At 33.6% G+C, this 20,019-nt stretch overlaps 1 protein-coding gene across 3 annotated transcripts in view; it reads right to left on the bottom strand.

Annotated features, from left to right (window-relative positions):
* Positions 1-20,019, bottom strand: part of LOC121387516 (protein C3orf33 homolog) — a 32,601-nt gene that overhangs the window by 11,551 nt on the left and 1,031 nt on the right. For 2 of the 3 annotated variants that reach the window (XR_005959835.1, XM_041518659.1), the window contains exon 2: positions 11,371-11,430. The exons of the other annotated variant lie outside the window; for it this stretch is intronic. Coding sequence is in view for 1 of the 2 variants with exons in the window: in XM_041518659.1 (XP_041374593.1) it covers positions 11,371-11,430 (60 nt within the window). In the remaining variant the exon portion in view is untranslated. The remainder of the gene's footprint in view (positions 1-11,370; positions 11,431-20,019) is intronic. 3 annotated transcript variants of the gene reach the window in all.

Genomic DNA, 20,019 nt, shown 5'->3' with positions numbered 1-20,019 from the left:
TATTACCCAATGTTACTAGCTAAATAAAATGCTGGATTACTGATTGTAGGAATACATCCAATATACATATTGTATTGATCTGGATTAGAAAATAATGCAATAAAATAGATGTTCGGGTAATTATGTCATTTAAAAATAGTTTTTTTTCAGTAATTAATCAAAAATAAATGTGTGAAAGCTGGATGATAATTCCAGATATCACAAATATTAAAAGCTCCAACTACAGTAGGCTACAAATAAAATATAGTCAGGAATATGGGTGGCTCCCAATGGTTTTGATGGTTCATTATGAAAATCAGCATGGCCGATGGATTTCAAATTCCCACACCTAGTAACTTGAAGATGGCCACACCCTGCATACAGGATTTCCTCCCAACACTAATGTCCAGGACATTAAGTTATTACTTCATACATGTACAGTCATGTTTGTGTTTCTTTCCTCAGACAGTGTATTTTTTTAATACTGATATTTCTTTGATGTACCTGTTCAGGTCTCCTAATCTAGGGGTCAGTCAAGTGCATGTGTTTTAATGGAATTCTTTAAAGGGGTAGAGGTACTCTGACTATCTTTGTTGTCTCTACATATATACACACACACCCAACTGACAGTAAATATCTTCAGGAGTTTTATTTTAAAACATTTTGTTTTTTAATATGACATATTGCATTTGTACAAAACTGTATACAATATACACGTATATGCCTTATGAGGTGTAAATTATATTAGGTTGCACTCTAGAAACAACAGTTTCAGTGAGGCTGTTACTTTATGTCAGAATACACCAGATCCTGGTTGTCATAAAAACACATAGCTGGACACTTTTTGAAAAATGTATGTTATCAGTATAGGTAGTACTAAACCAAATAACTTCCAGCTGGGTCAAAGTTCGAGGTGCACCCAACTTTTGATAGAGAAGTGAACACCACAAGTCCTGTGATTGGTTATAAATGTGAATGTGTTGGTTGTAACAAAAAATAGTTTCATCTGGGCTAAAAAAGTATGCAATTTTATTTCATCTAGTGCCACTGTGTCAAGTAGCCTTGTGCTTGAAACATGTATGGGGTACCTGTAAAAAAAAGTACTAAAATTTTGTGCAGAACTAGGGTAGTCATAGACGCTACCCGTTATCTCAGAAATGAGCAGCTTGACACCCACTTTTTTGTGATTCACTTTAAGGGTGAGGGGTGGTAGTATTTATATCCGTGGCGTTTATGTCGATTGATACGTTGCAGGTAGGAGTTGTAGCTACATATGTTACTATTGTCGTCTATGGGATTTGATTTGGTAGTATACACCCTAAAGGAATATATGTAGACATAATATTGAATTGTCTATATTTTTACATATGTTAAAAACAGTTTTAACATAAACAGGAATCCAAAAGTGTCACAAAAAATGAAAAATACTAACATCGCATAATGAGCTTTTAAAAAAAAAACATTTGGAACGTCACTGTAGTATAGAAGTACCATCGATAAAGTGAAAGTAGCATAACCAGTGCAAAACGAAAAAAAGGAATCTCTTCAAATGATTATGATCTATTTCAAAGGTGTAGCGCCCATTACGCACAGTACGCATGTGTGTAATGCAAAAACATAATCCAGTAATAGGTCGAGGCTGTATGTAATTGTTCTATAAAATATCCTCTTAAAATTGACTCGAAAAAAGATAGAAAAGGCTCAGAATGCATCTACAGCGGTCCCGAGTTTCAAGATATTCACAGATGGAGGCCTCTAAAAACATGTCTGGTTACGCCCCTGTATTTTGTTTCAGTACTGAGGCTGATACTCAGTTCTTTTATAATATTGTTAACTTTAGCAAGCATTATAAACATTTGTTGTTTTTTTTAAATGTTTTCTTTTGTATTTTTTTTAACTTTATGTTTGAGCTAAACACTATGTATTTAAAATATAATTTTAACATAATTTTGAGGTAACCACGGGTTACGCAAATATAATTCATGTAACTGAACAATTGGTTACCTAGGTGAAAACCACGTGAACTGACTTCCGGTTACCTCAAATTTCGAAATATTGTCCCCTGCACCGGCTATAGGCCTATACATGTACACATGTAGCTTCAACCAAATGGAGCTCAATGCTAAAACTCAATGTTTCAAGCTAACACAAGCGTTGATGCTGTCGCCACAAAAACAATATAGAGTGCAGATTTTCAAAGCTATCTTAGTGCTAAGATATCGTAAAACTGGCATACTCTATGGCATGCATCGCTGTGATGTCATGGCTTGTCATGTGCAAACCAATTGAAATAGTCATACTCTATGGCATGCATCGCTGTGATGTCATGGCTTGTCATGTGCAAACCAATTTAAACAGTCATACTCTATGGCATGCATCGCTGTGATGTCATGGCTTGTCATGTGCAAACCAATTGAAACAGTCATACTCTATGGCATGCATCGCTGTGATGTCATGGCTTGTCATGTGCAAACCAATTGAAACAGTCATACTCTATGGCATGCATCGCTGTGATGTCATGGCTTGTCATGTGCAAACCAATTGAAATAGTCATACTCTATGGCATGCATCGCTGTGATGTCATGGCTTGTCATGTGCAAACCAATTGAAACAGTCATACTCTATGGCATGTATCGCTGTGATGTCATGGCTTGTCATGTGCAAACCAATTGAAATAGTTGAAATAAATAGGTATGATTCAATATGTTCGGAGACTTAAGCACTTACTTATGCAGCAAGTCCAATCGTCGAACTCTGTAGTGATTTATGCCAGATAAGAAAACGAATTGCATGGTCATTTTATCAAAGTGACTTATCATATACGTGATACAGGCAAACAAACAAATTATCATTAAAATTTAACATTCATTCACTTCTTTGTAACAAAGAAATAAATGCAGAAATCAAATCTTCACTGGCAGAAGATGAAAAGTTAATAGAATTGGTGCGTGAGCTGCAATACTTTATATGCTGTGGCTATAGATGGGTTTTTCCATTTGTCGCCCAGTCATGACATCGTCGATAGATGGTGTAACCATATGGCCTCCATTAAGGGAGTGAAATTCATGCCACAATAATATGTGAGGGTATTGCATCTGGTTGCAATTTCAGTTTTAAAGATTTTATTGGGGGGAACATTTTGTGAAAGCAAAACCTGTATATTGGATAAATCAACCTCTTTTAAAGATTGTACCTCTTTTAATCGGTGGAAGTTTGTTAATGATTAAAAACATAAATAATAAAGCACCTATATACACGCCAATACAATAGCATAGCGAAGAAATTAAATACATGCAAGTGTAAACAATTTTGATGGTTCTTTACTGAATGCATCCTAAAATATAGAAAAACATTTCAGTTATATGTATGTTTGTAAAAAAAATCAGCTGGTGTACCATTTTAAAAAAGAAACATATAGATGTTAACATTTAGCTGTTACTATTTTTAGCTCTGGGCTATTCCAGATATAATCACATGGGGATGAAGTAGGATGCAGTTCAAATATTGCTTCTTTTTTTTTTTTTTTCTTTTTTTTTTTGCTTTTTAGAAATACAAATTAAGTTATTATGGTGTTAAATGTGTGCCAATAAAATGGTAAATAAATAATTTACTGACATAACAAGCATGCATGCCACTCTGAAAATCGCACCCCCACTGCACCCCTTTCATCGATTTGTTTATTATTGTTAATATTATTTTAAATTTTTTAAATTATTTAATTTTTTTCAATTAATTTTTTTCATTAGAATTTTTTTTTAAAGAAATTAATCATCCACAATACACAACCCTGAAAATGCATCTTTGATTAGTCACAAAATGCTCTCTATAATTAATTGCAAAACGAACCCCTTTGAAACTTCCTAGTAATTATACCCAAGACAAATACAAATAAAGCTGGTGTTAAGGCTGGGGGGGGGGGGGGGGGGGGGGGGGGTTCGGGGGGTTCTGAAAGATCACCCAGGGGGGTACCAGACATTTGTAAAGTGGGGCCTACAAAATTGTAAAAAGGGCAAGTTAAGTATGACCAAGGCAAATAAGGCAAGCTCCCTTTGAAAACTTCTTGGTGACACCCAAGAACAAAACAGGAGCATAGGCTGGGGGGGGGGGGGGGGACATCTAACACATACACCCTCCCCACCCCAGCACTGACGCTAAAATATTATTTTTAAAGTACAACATATTAGGCTATACAGGTATACAGGGAAATTATATTTGCTTGCATAATGTTTAAATTATTTGTTATGCTTTTGTATTCGCGTGTATATGTGCTTTATTGTTTGAGTTTTTAATGGTTAACACACTTCTGTCAACTTTATTATCAATCTACAATCTTTATATGAGGTTGAATTATCCAATGTATAGAGCTGGGCGGTATACCATATATACTGTTCAGTATCGGTATCATGTCAGTACCAATTTACTGTACCAAGCAAATTAGAAAAATACCGAAATTTCGGTATTGAAAAGAAGAGAGAGATGAGGGCTTTGTGTATGGAATTTAATTTTATTTAAATTAAATTAGCGGGTGAGCCTTAAGTCGGGCATGGATTTAAAGCCAAATATTCTGAAAATACCGATCAATATCAATATCAGTATTGGTATTGTATCAATACTGAATACTGTACCGATACTAAGGTAAATAACTCACAAAATACCAATACCAAACCTGAAATTTCCATACCGCCCAGCTCTACTGACATACTGGTTTTGCTTTCACAAAATGAACTAAAAAGGTCATAAATACTGAAAATGAACCCAGATGCAATGCCTTCACATATTATCGTGTGAATTTCACTCCTATAATGGTGGACCAACCACATGGTTGTAAACATGGCCACGCACAGCACTTTGATGTCACCGGCTAATATACTGATTAACTGTTGATCAAAAAACAAATACTGGTCCATTCTCAGCTTAAAATTGTCAACAATGTTATTAGACTGGTTTATTTTACCTGCACACGAAAGACTTTTGTTGGCCATGTGCGGGTAAATAAAACATTGTTGACATGACATCATCATTAAAATGGCCAGCTACAGCAATAAATATCAATGATGTCGCATCGTAGACGAATGAGATATAGGTCGGTCTATGAATTCTGAGGAGAGAACAGCAGCGTAGGGGGGGGGGGGGGGCCCACGGGGGCCATGCCCTCCCCCCCCCCCCCAATCAAACCTCTTTAAAGAAAACTAAAATTGTACATACATACATATATATATAGTTTGGCTTTGCCCCCAATATGGGTTGCCCCTCCATATAAAATCCTGGCTATGCCAGTGGGAGAGAAGTACAAGGTGAATTTGTTACATTTAGTCACAGAGTTACGCGTTAATGAAAGTTTGCCCCATTGGTATGAAAATCCAGGCAATTGGATGGGGGTCTAAGACTCCCCACTTACCCCCATCTGTGGAACATATTTATGATTATGGACAAAATAGTGTGTATAATAGGGCCATAATATATAACACCAAAATAATTGTATTTTTTCTTGATTTTAAAACCATATTTACATATGGTTGAGTTTTAAGAACCATGTTGACCGTTTATTTTAGGTAGAAATCAAAACTAAACATGAAAATTGTTTTCATTCGACAGTTTGTGTCAACAAGAGAAAACACATTTTTAAAAATTTAATAAAAATTCCACAATATTTCTCTATTAGTTTGTCCTTTAATTTTAAAAAAAGGAAAGTAATAAAAATACAAATGTTTAAAATTTACAAAATATCCATTACATTGTGAATGGTAAAAATTAATGGGTCAGTGTAAGTTTCAGAAATATTAAATCAAAACTGTACAAAGGTTAGACTTCAAAGGAGATGCCACACAAATCAGCATTAGAAAAGCTTCGCTGACGAACGTCATAATGGAGCTAAAAAAGGACATGAAATTTTAAAGATTTAAAAAAAAGTAATAACAAGAAATTTGTTTCGTTGAAAACTATTTTTAAATGTCAATTTTGTTATTCAGATGTGAGGAAATTGCATTTCAAGGCATCTATAATTCAAAACACTTCCCAGAATAGCATGCAGATTAGTCCACCACCCCCCGACCCCCAGTTCACTCGCCAACTTCTGGATCCAAAAAATCATTTTAGATATCTTGAAATGTATTTTAACATTAAAATGAACACATCTGTATGTTTGTTATTGTTATTTGTTTGTTTCTTTTCTTTTCTTTCTTCTTTTTTACTTCCTTTTGTGTGGTTTTTGTCTGGAATTTTTTATTTAATTTTAAATTTTTTCATTGGGTTGTCCTTTCCACAAATTAGTCCATGAGCTTTTTCTCTTAGTCCTACCCACAGAAAACAACAACAACAAAAACCAACAACAACAAAACCACCTTAAAATAGTCCGAAATCACAACTAGAAAAGTACTATTGTATTAATCTATATTTCAAAATTTCCCAGATAGCATACTCACAGATCCCCTTGAGCAATTCATGCCTGTACATAAGGCATTACATTTTTTTTCTTTCTTTCTAGGACTAGTCAAAAGCTAGATTTTCTTTTTTAAAAATGCCTAACATAGTAACATACGTTTGTTGTCAACAATATGAACAACATTTACTGAGTCATGTTATGATTTATTAAGAGAGTGCCTATAGGATATAGACTGATTGTTCAGTGAATGCAGTAAACGTACGTGTATTTGATGGTAATATTTTTTGTTGGGTAAACTTAAAATATAAATTATGAATTAAAATTTACAATATGGTAAGATACATATTTATCAATTAATATCTTACATTTCAGTGCAATCAAAGTATGTGATATTTTTAAGTTCACATACTTTAAGAATTTGATAACTTTGCAAATTAGATGTAAATTAATCGAGGTCACACTCTTAAAGTTAACGTGGAGAAAACTAAACTAATATGGATAGGTTCTAAGAAGAGACGTAGATACAAATTACGTAAAGAATGGAAATTTGATTGGACACAAACGTTTGATTTATTAGGTATAAAATTTGATATTGACTTACAAAATATGGTACATATTAATTATAAGAATAAATTAAATTCAATAAAGAATCTGTTAAAAATTTTGTCTAGTAGAACTTTAACACCATTGGGGAGAAATATAATATTAAAGAGCCTTATTTTACCAAAATTAAATAATCTATTTTCAACCCTTCTTAATCCACCTGATGACGTTATTCAAGTACTACAGAGACAATTTTTTTCTTTCATATGGAATGGAAAACCTGATAAAATTAAGCGTACTGAAATGTCAAAAAATATGAAAGATGGTGGTATTAAAGTTACATTAATAGAAGAATTTAATAAAGCACAAAAAATTGCTTGGATTAAAAGATTAGTTAACACTGATTCAAAATGGAAGGGATTGATTACTGGTATTCATGAGTATAAATTTTTAGGTAATATAATGGTTTTTGACTCTGAAGGAATAGAAAAACACTGTCAATATATTTATAATTATTTCTGGAAAGAAATATTAATAACGTGGAGAACATATCTTAAAAAATGCAAATCAAACTCCATGTTTGAAAAGATAATGTTAGAATATATTTGGAATAATAATGACATACAAATAAATGGAAATTCAATATTCTATAGAGATTGGTTTGAAGGAGGGATAAAATTTATTAATTATTTATTTCACGATAGAGGTAAATTTTTAACTTATCATGAATTTAAGTTGGTTTTTAATATCAATACTAATTTTTTAACTTATCAAGGTGTAATTAATGTGGTAAAACAATATTTCAAATTGTGTAAAGTTAAACTGAAAAATAAGCTGCTGTCTCCTATATATTGTCATATAATATTACAATGTTAAATACAACTGTTAGAGGAAGTAAACATTACCATAATACTCTACTAAATTCGTCATTCTCAAAATCGGCGTACAAGTTAAAATGGAAAAACATTTTTAACTGTACTTTTTCAGATTCTGATTGGAAAAATATAAATATAATTCCTTTATGCTGTACTGATAGTAGTGAATTGCACTGGTTTCAGTTTAAAAATAATTCATAATATACTTCCTGTTAATACCTATTTATATAAAATTGGTTATATTTCTTGCCTGAAGTGTAATTTTTGTAATTTAGAACTTGGTACAATTATCCATTTATTTTGGGAATGCACTTTAGTCAACTCAATTTGGACTGATATTCAGAACTGGATTCATGTAAAAACGGGCAGCAACATTAAATTTAATAAAGAAAATGTAATTTTTGGTTTTAAAACCAGAAATAATGATCCCATTAATGCCATTGTACTTGTTACAAAACACTTAATATTTAAAAGTTATTTCAATGCACATGTACCCAGTTTGAAATGAATCCAAAAAGAGTTGATTGAATACTATTATGTGACAAAAGCAACAGCTTTTTCCACGTGCAATTATGATAAATTCACCAAATAAGGGTCAATTTGTCACAATTTATTTAAAACTTAGATTGTATTTTTTCTCTTCTTTTTAATACTTAGTATGTTCTCGGTCTCCTTTTGAATTTTTTATACATGTATTTTGGATTATTTGTCACATATATTTGATTTTCTAGCTAAATATATCTTTAACTACTTTATTTTTCATGTAGTTAAATATCTTTTTGTCATATTCACTGTATATACACATGTATCTGTATGTGGATATCATGTCAATAAAAATGGGAATAATAAAAAAAAATAGATCCCACTTATTCTGTGTTTTGCTTTTAAAAATACTGATGGCTTCAATTATCTCATTAAGAAGATTTGGCGATATATTCCCTTATTCAGTGATCTGATACCATTTCAATCACACCAGCATTTTATTTACTTGTTTTATATAGATGGGGGTTGTTGCTGTTGTTTTATTTTAACGATGATGATAATAATAATAGGCCTAATAATAATGTTTGATTGTTCTGTTTAACGACACCACTAGAGCACATTGATCATCAGCTATTGAAAGTCAAACATTTGGTAATATTTGATATATAGTCTTAGAGAGGAAACCCGCTACATTTTTTCCATTAGTAGCAAGGGATCTTTTATATGCACCATCCCACAGACAGGATAGCACATACCATGGTGCACTGGCTGGAACGAGAAATAGACCAATAGGCCCACTGATGGGAATCGATCCCAAACTGACAAAGCATCGATCAGGCAAGCACTTTACCACTAATAATAATAATAATGATAATATGCCTAATAATAATAATAATAATAATATTCTGTTTATATAGCACTCCCCCATACATTCCGCCATTATATTAGGCATATCACATGACAACATACTTCACGCTGATTGGTCAGTGCAGTAGTTTTGTCACCAAAATTGTTGGAGTTTGCTGCACATGGATGATTTTTGTTGTAGATGGTGATTTTGTTCAATCTCTCCAACAATTGTTGGCAACATTTTTTTTTTTTACAAATTGCCGTACAAGAGCAAAATTTGTCGAAAAACATTGCTGACAACAATGTTGACAAATTTGGACACATTTGGAGCTATGTTTAGAACTTGGCACGGGATGAATATAAAATTGCATATTGCTTATCTTGTATATGTAATAGTTATACCCATATTTTACGAGGTGTATTAGTGAATATCCTTACAGTTTTGGTCGTGGGGCCTCCGAGGTGAAGCCGAGGAGGTTCTCATGACTAAAACTACTGGGATATTCACCGATACACCGAGTAAGAGTGGGTATAACTGACTTATACCCCACTTAAGGTCGAGTTAATTATTATATGGCAAATAAAATTAATAACTAGAAAGTAGTAAATAATGAAACGAAAATAACGTGGACCAGACATCGTGAGCCTCACATTTTGTTCTGGAGCAGTGAAACTGTCTATTTAAGTTGTTCGTGTCGCACGTGCAAACACAGTTTGAGGTAGTTTTATCAGTGTGTGTGTTAGGGCTGTACTGGTATCGGAATATATTAAAACGTAGTTTATATTTCTCAGGATGGGAATAGTATGGAGAATTAAGTACTAAAATGCTATTTCCGAGATCATTTTTATATTTAGATTGTCTAAAAAAAAACTTTTATGATATGTAGAACTAGAAATAATATTTAATGATTTTTTTTTTAAGTTTGGGGAATTTACTGGATAGGGGTTAGTTAACACCCCTACCACACTAACTACAGCTCCGCACACTGCATGATTTTAACAGACATATCATGCTGTAAATATCTCAAGGGAACTATTGTGAATAAGTGCGCATGTGTAATTAGATGGCTCTTTTTATTGGCTGAAATATTACGAAAACATAATTTGAACTTTGGTATATATGCAAATGATGTCAGCCAGCAAACTAATTTTTGTAGATGGCTTGTTCTATTGGTTGAAATATTACGAAAACATAGTTTGAACTTTGTTATATGCAAATGATAAGTGTCACCAAGCAAAACAATTTTTGTCTTATTTTGTAATGGTAAATTGTGAAAGATGGTCGTAGGTGTTAAAATAAGCCAGCAAGGACCAAAGGACTTTGAAGGCCAGAATGGAAATTTGTTTTGTTTAGTTAAATGGACTTTATTTCCTGTGCATTTTAATTTGGACAATCAAGAATATTTTAAATTCTAACTGCAGGAGGAGAAATGTTTTTGGAGACAGTTACGCTACTGATTCCCGCAAACATGTCTAAGAATATGTGGTGTTGTATGACAGCTGGACATGTATCACAAGGGGAAAATTTGTCTACACCCCCCCAATATGGATACCTAAAGACTTTAGTCAAGTATTGAAGGATTTAAAAGACAATGCGTTCCAACCGAACATCGCAAGTGTGAATGTGACGGAAAGTGTTAGTAACGGTCGCGCCATCGTGCGCTTCTCCAAATGTGAACACGTGCTCATCAACTATAAGAGAAACTACGGAAATACCTTCCGGATTTCAATGTAAGTTATGACAATAAAAGTTCATTGTATTATTCATAACTTTTGTTTGGGTTTTTTGTTTTGTTTTAAATACAGGTGTAGTTAAATGAAAAATGTAGGTGTATCGTGATACACCTAAACTTTTCCTCCAAAAGTGTAGGTGTATAAGTGTAAGTTATTGGTGAATACACCTTCACTTTTAACAAAAGAAACCATGACAACGAGACCGGAAGTGGAGTATAAGGAATGTAACAAGCCAGATATCATATTGCTTACCATGTACATGGAATGTAACAAGCCAGATACCATATTGCTTACCATGTACATGGAATGTAACAAGCCAGATACCATATTGCTTACCATGTACATGGAATGTAACAAGCCAGATATCATATTGCTTACCATGCATATGGAATGTAACAAGCAAGATATCATATTGCTTACCATGCAAACCAGATACCGCGTAAGCATGCTGCGTAAGCAAACTGCATAAGCTCACTGCAATCGTGCGCATGAAATTCTAGCTTTAGAATTCACTAGCATACTTACTGCTCTGGTTGATTTTAAGATCAGAACACATCCCAAAATACCAAGACCATAAAAACCATACTAAAAAAAGAAGAAGAAGAAAAAAGATATAATAAATTTTTTTATCCTATAACTTACCCATATTATCCATGTCATAAACCCATTTGATATTTACCATTATTAAATACATAGCAATGAAATATAGAACTATAGAAAACATAAAAGTGATATTGGGTGAAGTCATATTTTCACTGTATTTTAGCTACAGTAAACATATAGAAATTAGGGGCCCAATTCAGTAAACTCTCACAACTTTGCGATCTTGCAGTGCAATGCTAAAAGTCTTACAAAGTGGATGCTTTGTTGTCTAGCAGAGCCTAAGAGAGCTTTGTGAATTAGACTCCATATTTATATTTTTGTGAACATTAATGTATCAGTTATCTCCCTTGTAAATTATTATGGATCTGGTGGTATTTGAAAAATAAAAAATGTAATTTAAACAATGTTCAGTACCTCTAAAAAATTGATATGAAATGCAATTATGATAAAATATCTAAAACTGATTGATACGAAGCTAAATAATGTCACTGAATGTAAGATTTTAAACTTGCTGTTCCATTTGTTTTGTATTTGTGGGGTTTTAATTTGGGAGGATCATTTTGTCAGGTATGTTTGCACAGCAGTATTATTAAGTAATTATTAATTAATTTTTGAAGGTCAAGGTCAAAGCTCATGTCAAATGATAACTTTCTGGGAGTTGATTTTTTTAATGTTTCGTGTATTCATCTACTCAAGACCTTTAAAGAACAATTAGAATTTTTGTCTATCTGTATTAATAAAGAAGTTAAAGTCTTTTAAAAATGGGTGGTACCCTTAACAAGGTCAAAGTACAACAACCTGTATCACGACAATTAATTGAGTTACAAGTCTAAAACATTTTCCATTGACTACTGTAAGTGTACCAAATTTCATTAAAATCTGAGACGTGATTGATTTGGCATGGAATGCCCCCACATTCAATTCAGTTTCAGTATGTTTCTTTTTTAACTGGTACTGGTGCCATACTCTAGACCCTGAAATCAATGGTCATCCAAGAGACTATCTTTGTAAAATTCTTAGTCGCCCTTAGCCAATAAAGGTCGCTACGGGCATCTGGGCGACTGCTACTTCATTTATTCATTTCAACTTATTTTCATGATGTTTATATCCAACTAAGGTTCAAGCATGCTGTCCTGGGTACACATCTCTACTATCTGGGCTGCCTCTCCAGGACAGTGGGTTAGTTGTTAGTGGTAAGTGAGAGAGAAGAGAGTGTAGTGGTCTTACACCTACCCACTAAGTTGTTAAAACTCGCTCTGGATGAGAGATGGTACCGGGCTGCGAACCCTGTGTAGCCCATTCTCTACTAAGCGTGCATTTCATAAATAGAAAAACCCCAAAAATGAAGTTTGTAAAATGTAGATCATTGTTTGTTATTTTGATAGATACATGTCTTAGTGAATGGAATCTGACAGGTTGGCATCTTAGAAGCCATATTTTGTAAAATAACTTAGTATATATGATACCACCTGTAATGTACGTGAAAAATATGTTATTTACGGCGGGGAATATTATGACGTCAGCTTCAGAAAGACGTATGACATCAACCGGGAATGACGTCACTAACTTGAATATTGACGGTTTGAAAAGTAAATAGAAACAAGCTGTTCTTACAGGCAGGGCCATGAATCACTTTATTGAAATGTAAGCATTGGTTTTATGAAGAGAACTATACCTTATCCAGGCAAGACCTGAGGAAATCAATTATTAGTATTTACAATTTAGGCCTACAGTAGTTTATTTTTATTTTTCGGTAGACTACGTTTTTATACTAGTCTACGAGTTACTTTATAATTCTACTGTAGAAATATATTAATCGTGATAACCAATAAATGTAATTTCATTATTAAACAGTGAGTGTGTTATTCTATTCACTCAGAATTATTGGTAAACTGTGCTGTTGGGTGGTTTGACGGGGAGAGAAACCCAAAACACTACTTGAAGATATTTAGAACCTTCTCACACCCCTACCCCCTAACACAGCACCCATTACAGTAAACAACATATACGTTACATACTGGTTTTCACACCCCTACCCCCTAACACAGCACCCATTACAGTAAACAACATATACGTTACATACTGGTTTTCACACCCCTACCCCCTAACACAGCACCCATTACAGTAAACAACATATACGTTACATACTGGTTTTCACACCCCTACCCCATAACACAGCACCCATTACAGTAAACAACATATACCTTACATACTGTTTTTCACACCCCTACCCCCTAACACAGCACCCATTACAGTAAACAACATATACGTTACATACTGTTTTTCACACCCCTACCCCCAAACACAGCACCCATTACAGTAAACAACATATACGTTACATACTGGTTTTCACACCCCTACCCCCTAACACAGCACCCATTACAGTAAACAACATATACGTTACATACTGGTTTTCACACCCCTACCCCCTAACACAGCACCCATTACAGTAAACAACATACACGTTACAAAACAGGTGTTTGTTTTGTTGAAAGATATGTCTAATTAGGACATAAATATACATATCTGAAACAGATCAACTTAATTACGAGCTTAATATGAGAAATGATAATTCTTCCACCTTAATCTGAATAAATTTTCCATAAAATCAATCAAACATTGTGATGACTATAATACACTTTTATTGTTAAAAAAAAAAGACCAACATTTTTCTGCTAAACATTACTCCAAACTAATGTCTATGCTTCTATAACATGTTCTCTGCAAGTGACAAACATAGCTGCTGTCACATGGTAACATATCTGTATTAAAACTAAAATTTAACCAATTGTCAAAATTATTTTAACTGAATGATCTACCTATAAGTGGTATAATTAACTCTTTAAATGCAATCCATTTTTCCCCTGACTTTGATGACAATTTTAGGATGATCTGACACCAAACTTTCTGGTTTGATGTGAAGGGTATGTGTGTATCCATCGTCTGTAGAACCTAACCAATGTGGCAAACACCGAATCTCCAACACAAGGTGGAAATCATTGGGATTCTCATTATCTGGTTGGAATGCCCACTGACAAACTGCAGCCAACTCGACCTCATGTTCTGAAGTGTGGCTGTTTCACAACACTGTGTTGTACCCACCCATTGCATGGATGACAGACCTCACTACGTAGCAAGATGTCTCAAGAGTATATATATCTATCCTTCTATCATATACTGTAGATTGAATAGCACATAAATTCATTATACATAGACTTTTATTTCTCTAAACAGTGGTATTAATCAGCAGGTGCATCAACTGATCAAATTGGAATCGTTCAGGGGTTTTATTTTCCATTCTCTGTAGGATTTCTGCCCGTGTTTTAACCATTGTCGAACTGAAATGAATTACACTGAGTAAAGTCAAATCCAGTATAAATGAAATTACATCAATGGTATGTACACTGTTGACCAATATATGCATTATTATTATTATTATTATACAAAATGAATTTTTTTCTAAAAACGTCTTGCACTATATATGTTACCGCATTATAAAAGATACGTTACCACAACTCCAGACAAACCTGATTCGATTAATTTAATATTACAGCTGTTTTTCATTTATGTGTACATGGAATATGAAAACAACGATATAGACAGGTTTTTTCCAATTGTCGTCCAGCAGTTTATGATGTTGTCGATAGATGGCGTAACCGCACGGCCGCCATTAAGGGAGTGAAATTCACGCAACAATAACATATCACGGCATTGCATCTGGATGTAATTTCAGTATTTATGACTTTCTTGGAACGTTTTGTAAAAGCAAAACCAGTCTCTCGGATAATTCAACCTAATTTAAAGATTGTATATTCATATCAATGTCGGTGGATTGATTTGATTTGATTTCAACTTATTTTCGTGCTTATATCCAATTAAGGTTCAAGCACGCTGTCTTGGGCACACACCTCAGTTATCTGGGCTGCCTGTCCAGGACAGTGGGTTAGTTGTTAGTTTGTTAGTGGTCAGTGAGAGAGAAGAGGGTGTAGTGGCCTTACACCTACCCATTGAGCCCTTAAGAACTCGCTCTGGGTTGGAGCCGGTACAGGGCTGCGAACCCTGTACCTACCAGCCTGTAGTTCGATGGCTTAACCACTGCGCCACCAAGGTGGACATCTGTGAATGATTAAAAACATAAATAATAAAGCACCTATACACGTCAATACAAAAGCATAGCGAATAAATTAAACACACGCAAGTAAATAAGTTTGATGGTTATTAAGTGAAACTTTACTGAATGCATCCTAAAATATAGAAAAATATTTCAGTTATGTACGTTTGTAGAAAACGTGGTGTACCATTTAAAAAAAAAAAAAGACTCACCTTAGATTTAGCTGTTACTATTATTAGCTCTGGGATATTCCAGATGTGATCACATAGGCTTAAGTGGGACGTAGTTCACACTTCCAAATATTGCTTTCTTATTTTTAATTTAATTTTTATATATATATATATATATATATATATATATATATATATATATATATATATATATATAAATATGAGTTTTTATGGTATTAAATGTGTGCAAATAAAATGATAAATAAATAATTTACTGACATAACACGCATGCAAGCCACACTAAAAATCGCACCCCACCCACTTGTCAAATTTAATTTTTTAATTATTATTATTATTTATATACATGTATACATGTATATATATTTATTTATTTATATATATATATATATATATATTTATATATTATTTTATTATTATAAATATATTTAAAATTATTATTTTTTGTTTCTATATAGGGAAAACATTTTAATTAAATTAATCATCCAGAATAGTCAACACTAAATTAGTCATTAAATGTTCTATATACTAGTTAATCACAAAACAAACCCTTTTGACACTTACTGGCGATGCACAAGACAAGTACAAACAAAACAGCAGCATAGGCTGGGGGGTGGGGTGGGGGGGGGGGGGGGGGGGTGGTCATGTGATACCCCCGTCCGCTGAGGCTAAAATACTGTGTTAAAGTTCAATATATTAGGCTATACAGGTGTCCAGAGAAATTATATTTGCTTGCATAAGTTTAAATTATTCGTTATGCTTTTGTATCAATCTAATTAAAATTAGATCCACTATTACATGTGGATCTAACAGCAGCCCGTTGGAGCTCATGTCCAGTTGACCTTTCATTCGACCAATCAAAACCTTATTTGCAAAATCATGTCAGTGATTTGAAAAGAATTTGAAAACATTCAGGATTATGCCACGGGTATACGAAATGATTCGGGTGAATTATGAAGTATGCCGGAAACTAATTTCAATATAAAATTTTATATAAAAAAAATTTCAAGACGGAAAAAAACCTGAAATGGTATACCCATAAAATCTGTTTATACTAGTATACAATCCAGAGTTTATTACTGCACTTTTCCCCCTGTTTTTTCAGTGTTGAAATAGACCAACAAGTTTGCCTATTGTATAAATAGTCTCGCCCGATATTTTTAGAATTTATATGCTATAAAACCTATAATGAATAATACTATAAAAGTCGAAGTGTAATTGGTCGATATTTAAACTGTTATTTATAGATGAAATGTCACCTGGACATGGGGTTCCACACAATGCTGTTAGATCTACTGGTGAGACCAGTACAGCTAATTTTAATCAGATTGGCTTTTGTTTCACGTGTATATACATGCTTTATTATTTACGTTTTTAATTATTAACACACTTCCAGCAACTTTGATATGAATCTACAATCTTTAAATGAGGTTGAACTATCCTACATACTGGTTTGCTTTCAGAAAATGTACTAAAAAGGTAATAAATACTGAAAATGCAACCAGATGCAATGCCTTCAATGTTATTATTGTGAAAGTTTCACTCCCTTAATGGCGGACCGATCACGTGATTTTAAACATAGTCGCGCACAGTACTTTAACGTCACTGGTCAATAAACCCATCTATAGCATGCATATTATTATTATGTAACAAGAAATAGACAGGAATTCACCACATTGATGCAATGATTACACTTGATTTTAATTAGATACAAGATATATCTAACAAAATTTGTTTAAAACACTAGATCTTGGTTCTCAGATTTATCCTGGAACACTTCCAGATGACTCATAATCACACCAACGTCACAATACAGCATGGGGTGGGAAAATCTAAATATCTCAAATGCAACTGACATTTTATCACATATCTGGTTGCATCGTATTTAGCCACCATTATGCAATTTCTGTGAATTGTATGTATGTATGGCCAATACACAGTGTATGTCCATATATATACAAGTGAAATGGCACTACATAATAGACACAATGGACAAATGTTGCAACGTATCTGTTTAAAATCTTGTTTAAAATCTTGCGTAACACAAAAAATACAGACATTATATATTCTTAACTATATTTTATAATAAATTGAAGTTTTAACTGGATGTACTATATATATTCTGTAAATGAATTAAGATTCAACCTGCACACATTGTGATCTACATCCAGTTATTCTATTCCGGTAATGTGGATCTACCTTACAGATATGTTACAGTAACATATTTATCATGGAATTTGCGACAGATGTATTAAAATTTTCTCCAAAAATATTTCCCCCTGAAATTAACAGCAAATGATGTCCAGTGGTGTTACTATTACTAGGTCACACGCAGGTGTAGTTGACAACTACAAGGCAGGTTACTGATGGCACCCTTGCTTAGCAACAGAGCAAATTTTGCTAAATGCAGCTATTCATTGACACACTGTCTACAAACTGGGGGACCGAAGATTATATATAAACATATATATATATATACCGGGTACATATATGTATATATATATATATATATATATATATATATATATATATATATATATATATATATATATATATATATATATATATATATATATATATATATATCAAAGATACAACAAGTACAGTGAAACCTGTCTTAAGTGGTCACACAAGGGAGTAGATAAAAGTGGCCGCTTAAGACAGGTGGCCGCTTATTACAGGATGCCACATATAAATATTAAAATATTTGTTGTTGTTTCTTGTTTTACCGTCTGTACTGCTAATTAACGGAAATGTGTGCTTAATTCACAGTTGATTATAAATGAACTTCAGAAAAAATGCAACTGGAATGTATTAAAATTAATCGTTCTTGACAAGTTTGTTTTCTTTTTCCATTTAATTCCTACTTAAAGCCACACACCCTAGTTCCATCCAGCGAAAATAAATTATAATTTGGTTAATCTACAAACCTGTAACACACTTAGATCATGTTTTTATCAAATGGAGTGAAAATGCAGGTTTTATATCGATAAATACCATGGGAATCCCCATGTCCCAATTGCTTGAATAATTTTGAAAGTTAGTATTCTGATGTCACCGGTAGATGTTGCTCGAAGCACAACAATGCCTACGTCACGACAAATTTCACAGAGTGCGCACAGACTTGGGGTGCGTTCTTTTCACCTCTCCTGGACATGTTCCAACTGTTCTGTCCTGGTTGTATCCCCTCTCCAGATATCGTAAGACTTAGCAAAATTATTGGTTTTAAGGGTTTGTAACGTTTTGTATTGAGACACTTACTTGTCTGAACTTTATTGTTACTGAAAATGTTCACGAACTGTGAAGAAAAATCTCACAAATGAACAACAACAAATCGGATGTTGATTGCGCGAACTGTGCACGAGAAAACAAAACGAACCAAAATGATAATGGTCACATGGTATACCAACGTCTGTGACATTGAAATGGAAATATCCCGTCTAAAAATAGATTAGACCTTGTCTGCTCAACGGTTTTTTCTCAAACGTGCGTCCGTTTTTAAGAAATACGAAAAATGCATTTTGTGGTATTACAAAAACCAGGATTACCAGGATTACCAAAAAACACTTCAGGTGAATGGAAATGTATATTCTAAATAATAAACGGTAAGTAAAGTGCAATTTTATTTGTGAAAAAATGGGTTTAATAGCGAAAAACAACGCCGTAATGGTTAACAACTAGCCGTAACTAGGGTGTGTCCCTTTAATGTGGTGTATTGTCATAGTAAGTGAATATACATATGTCATGCGTAGTCTGCCCAGAGGTAATTAGATGCATTGTAGAGTCATACTTTTTGAACAGATACGCGGTTGCAATGTCGGGACTGAATGGGTACTAGTATTCCTGAAGATGTGAAGATCAGCTCTTTGAGCATTGCACCTTATCGCTGTTGTTAAAATATCCCTTTTATATAACAGTAAACATTTACTGTGGCCGCTTAATGCATGTATTTTAGCAATTTGGGATCCGATTTAGGTGGTCGCTGGCCATGTTACACAGGTGACTGCTTATTACAGGTGCATTTACATTATAAATCGTTTGGGAGAGAAAAATGTGGCCACTTAAGGCAGCTGACCGCTGTTTACAGGTGACCGCCAGGATCGGTTTGACTGTATATGTGGTTTTTGGTAAACTTATGACAAACATATAGCAAATAACACTAAACATAGGTCAGAGCGACATAAAATGGGCAATTTGAACACTGAGAATGGGCCTATAGGGGACAATATTTCAAAAACCTTAGGCAACCGGAAGTCAGTTCATGTCAGTTTT

This window comes from Gigantopelta aegis, chromosome 13, assembly GCF_016097555.1.
Source record: "Gigantopelta aegis isolate Gae_Host chromosome 13, Gae_host_genome, whole genome shotgun sequence".
NCBI classification, from domain to species: domain Eukaryota; kingdom Metazoa; phylum Mollusca; class Gastropoda; order Neomphalida; family Peltospiridae; genus Gigantopelta; species Gigantopelta aegis.
The sequence above is the reverse complement of the archived record's forward strand: the minus strand, read 5'-3'. Positions and strand labels throughout refer to the sequence as shown.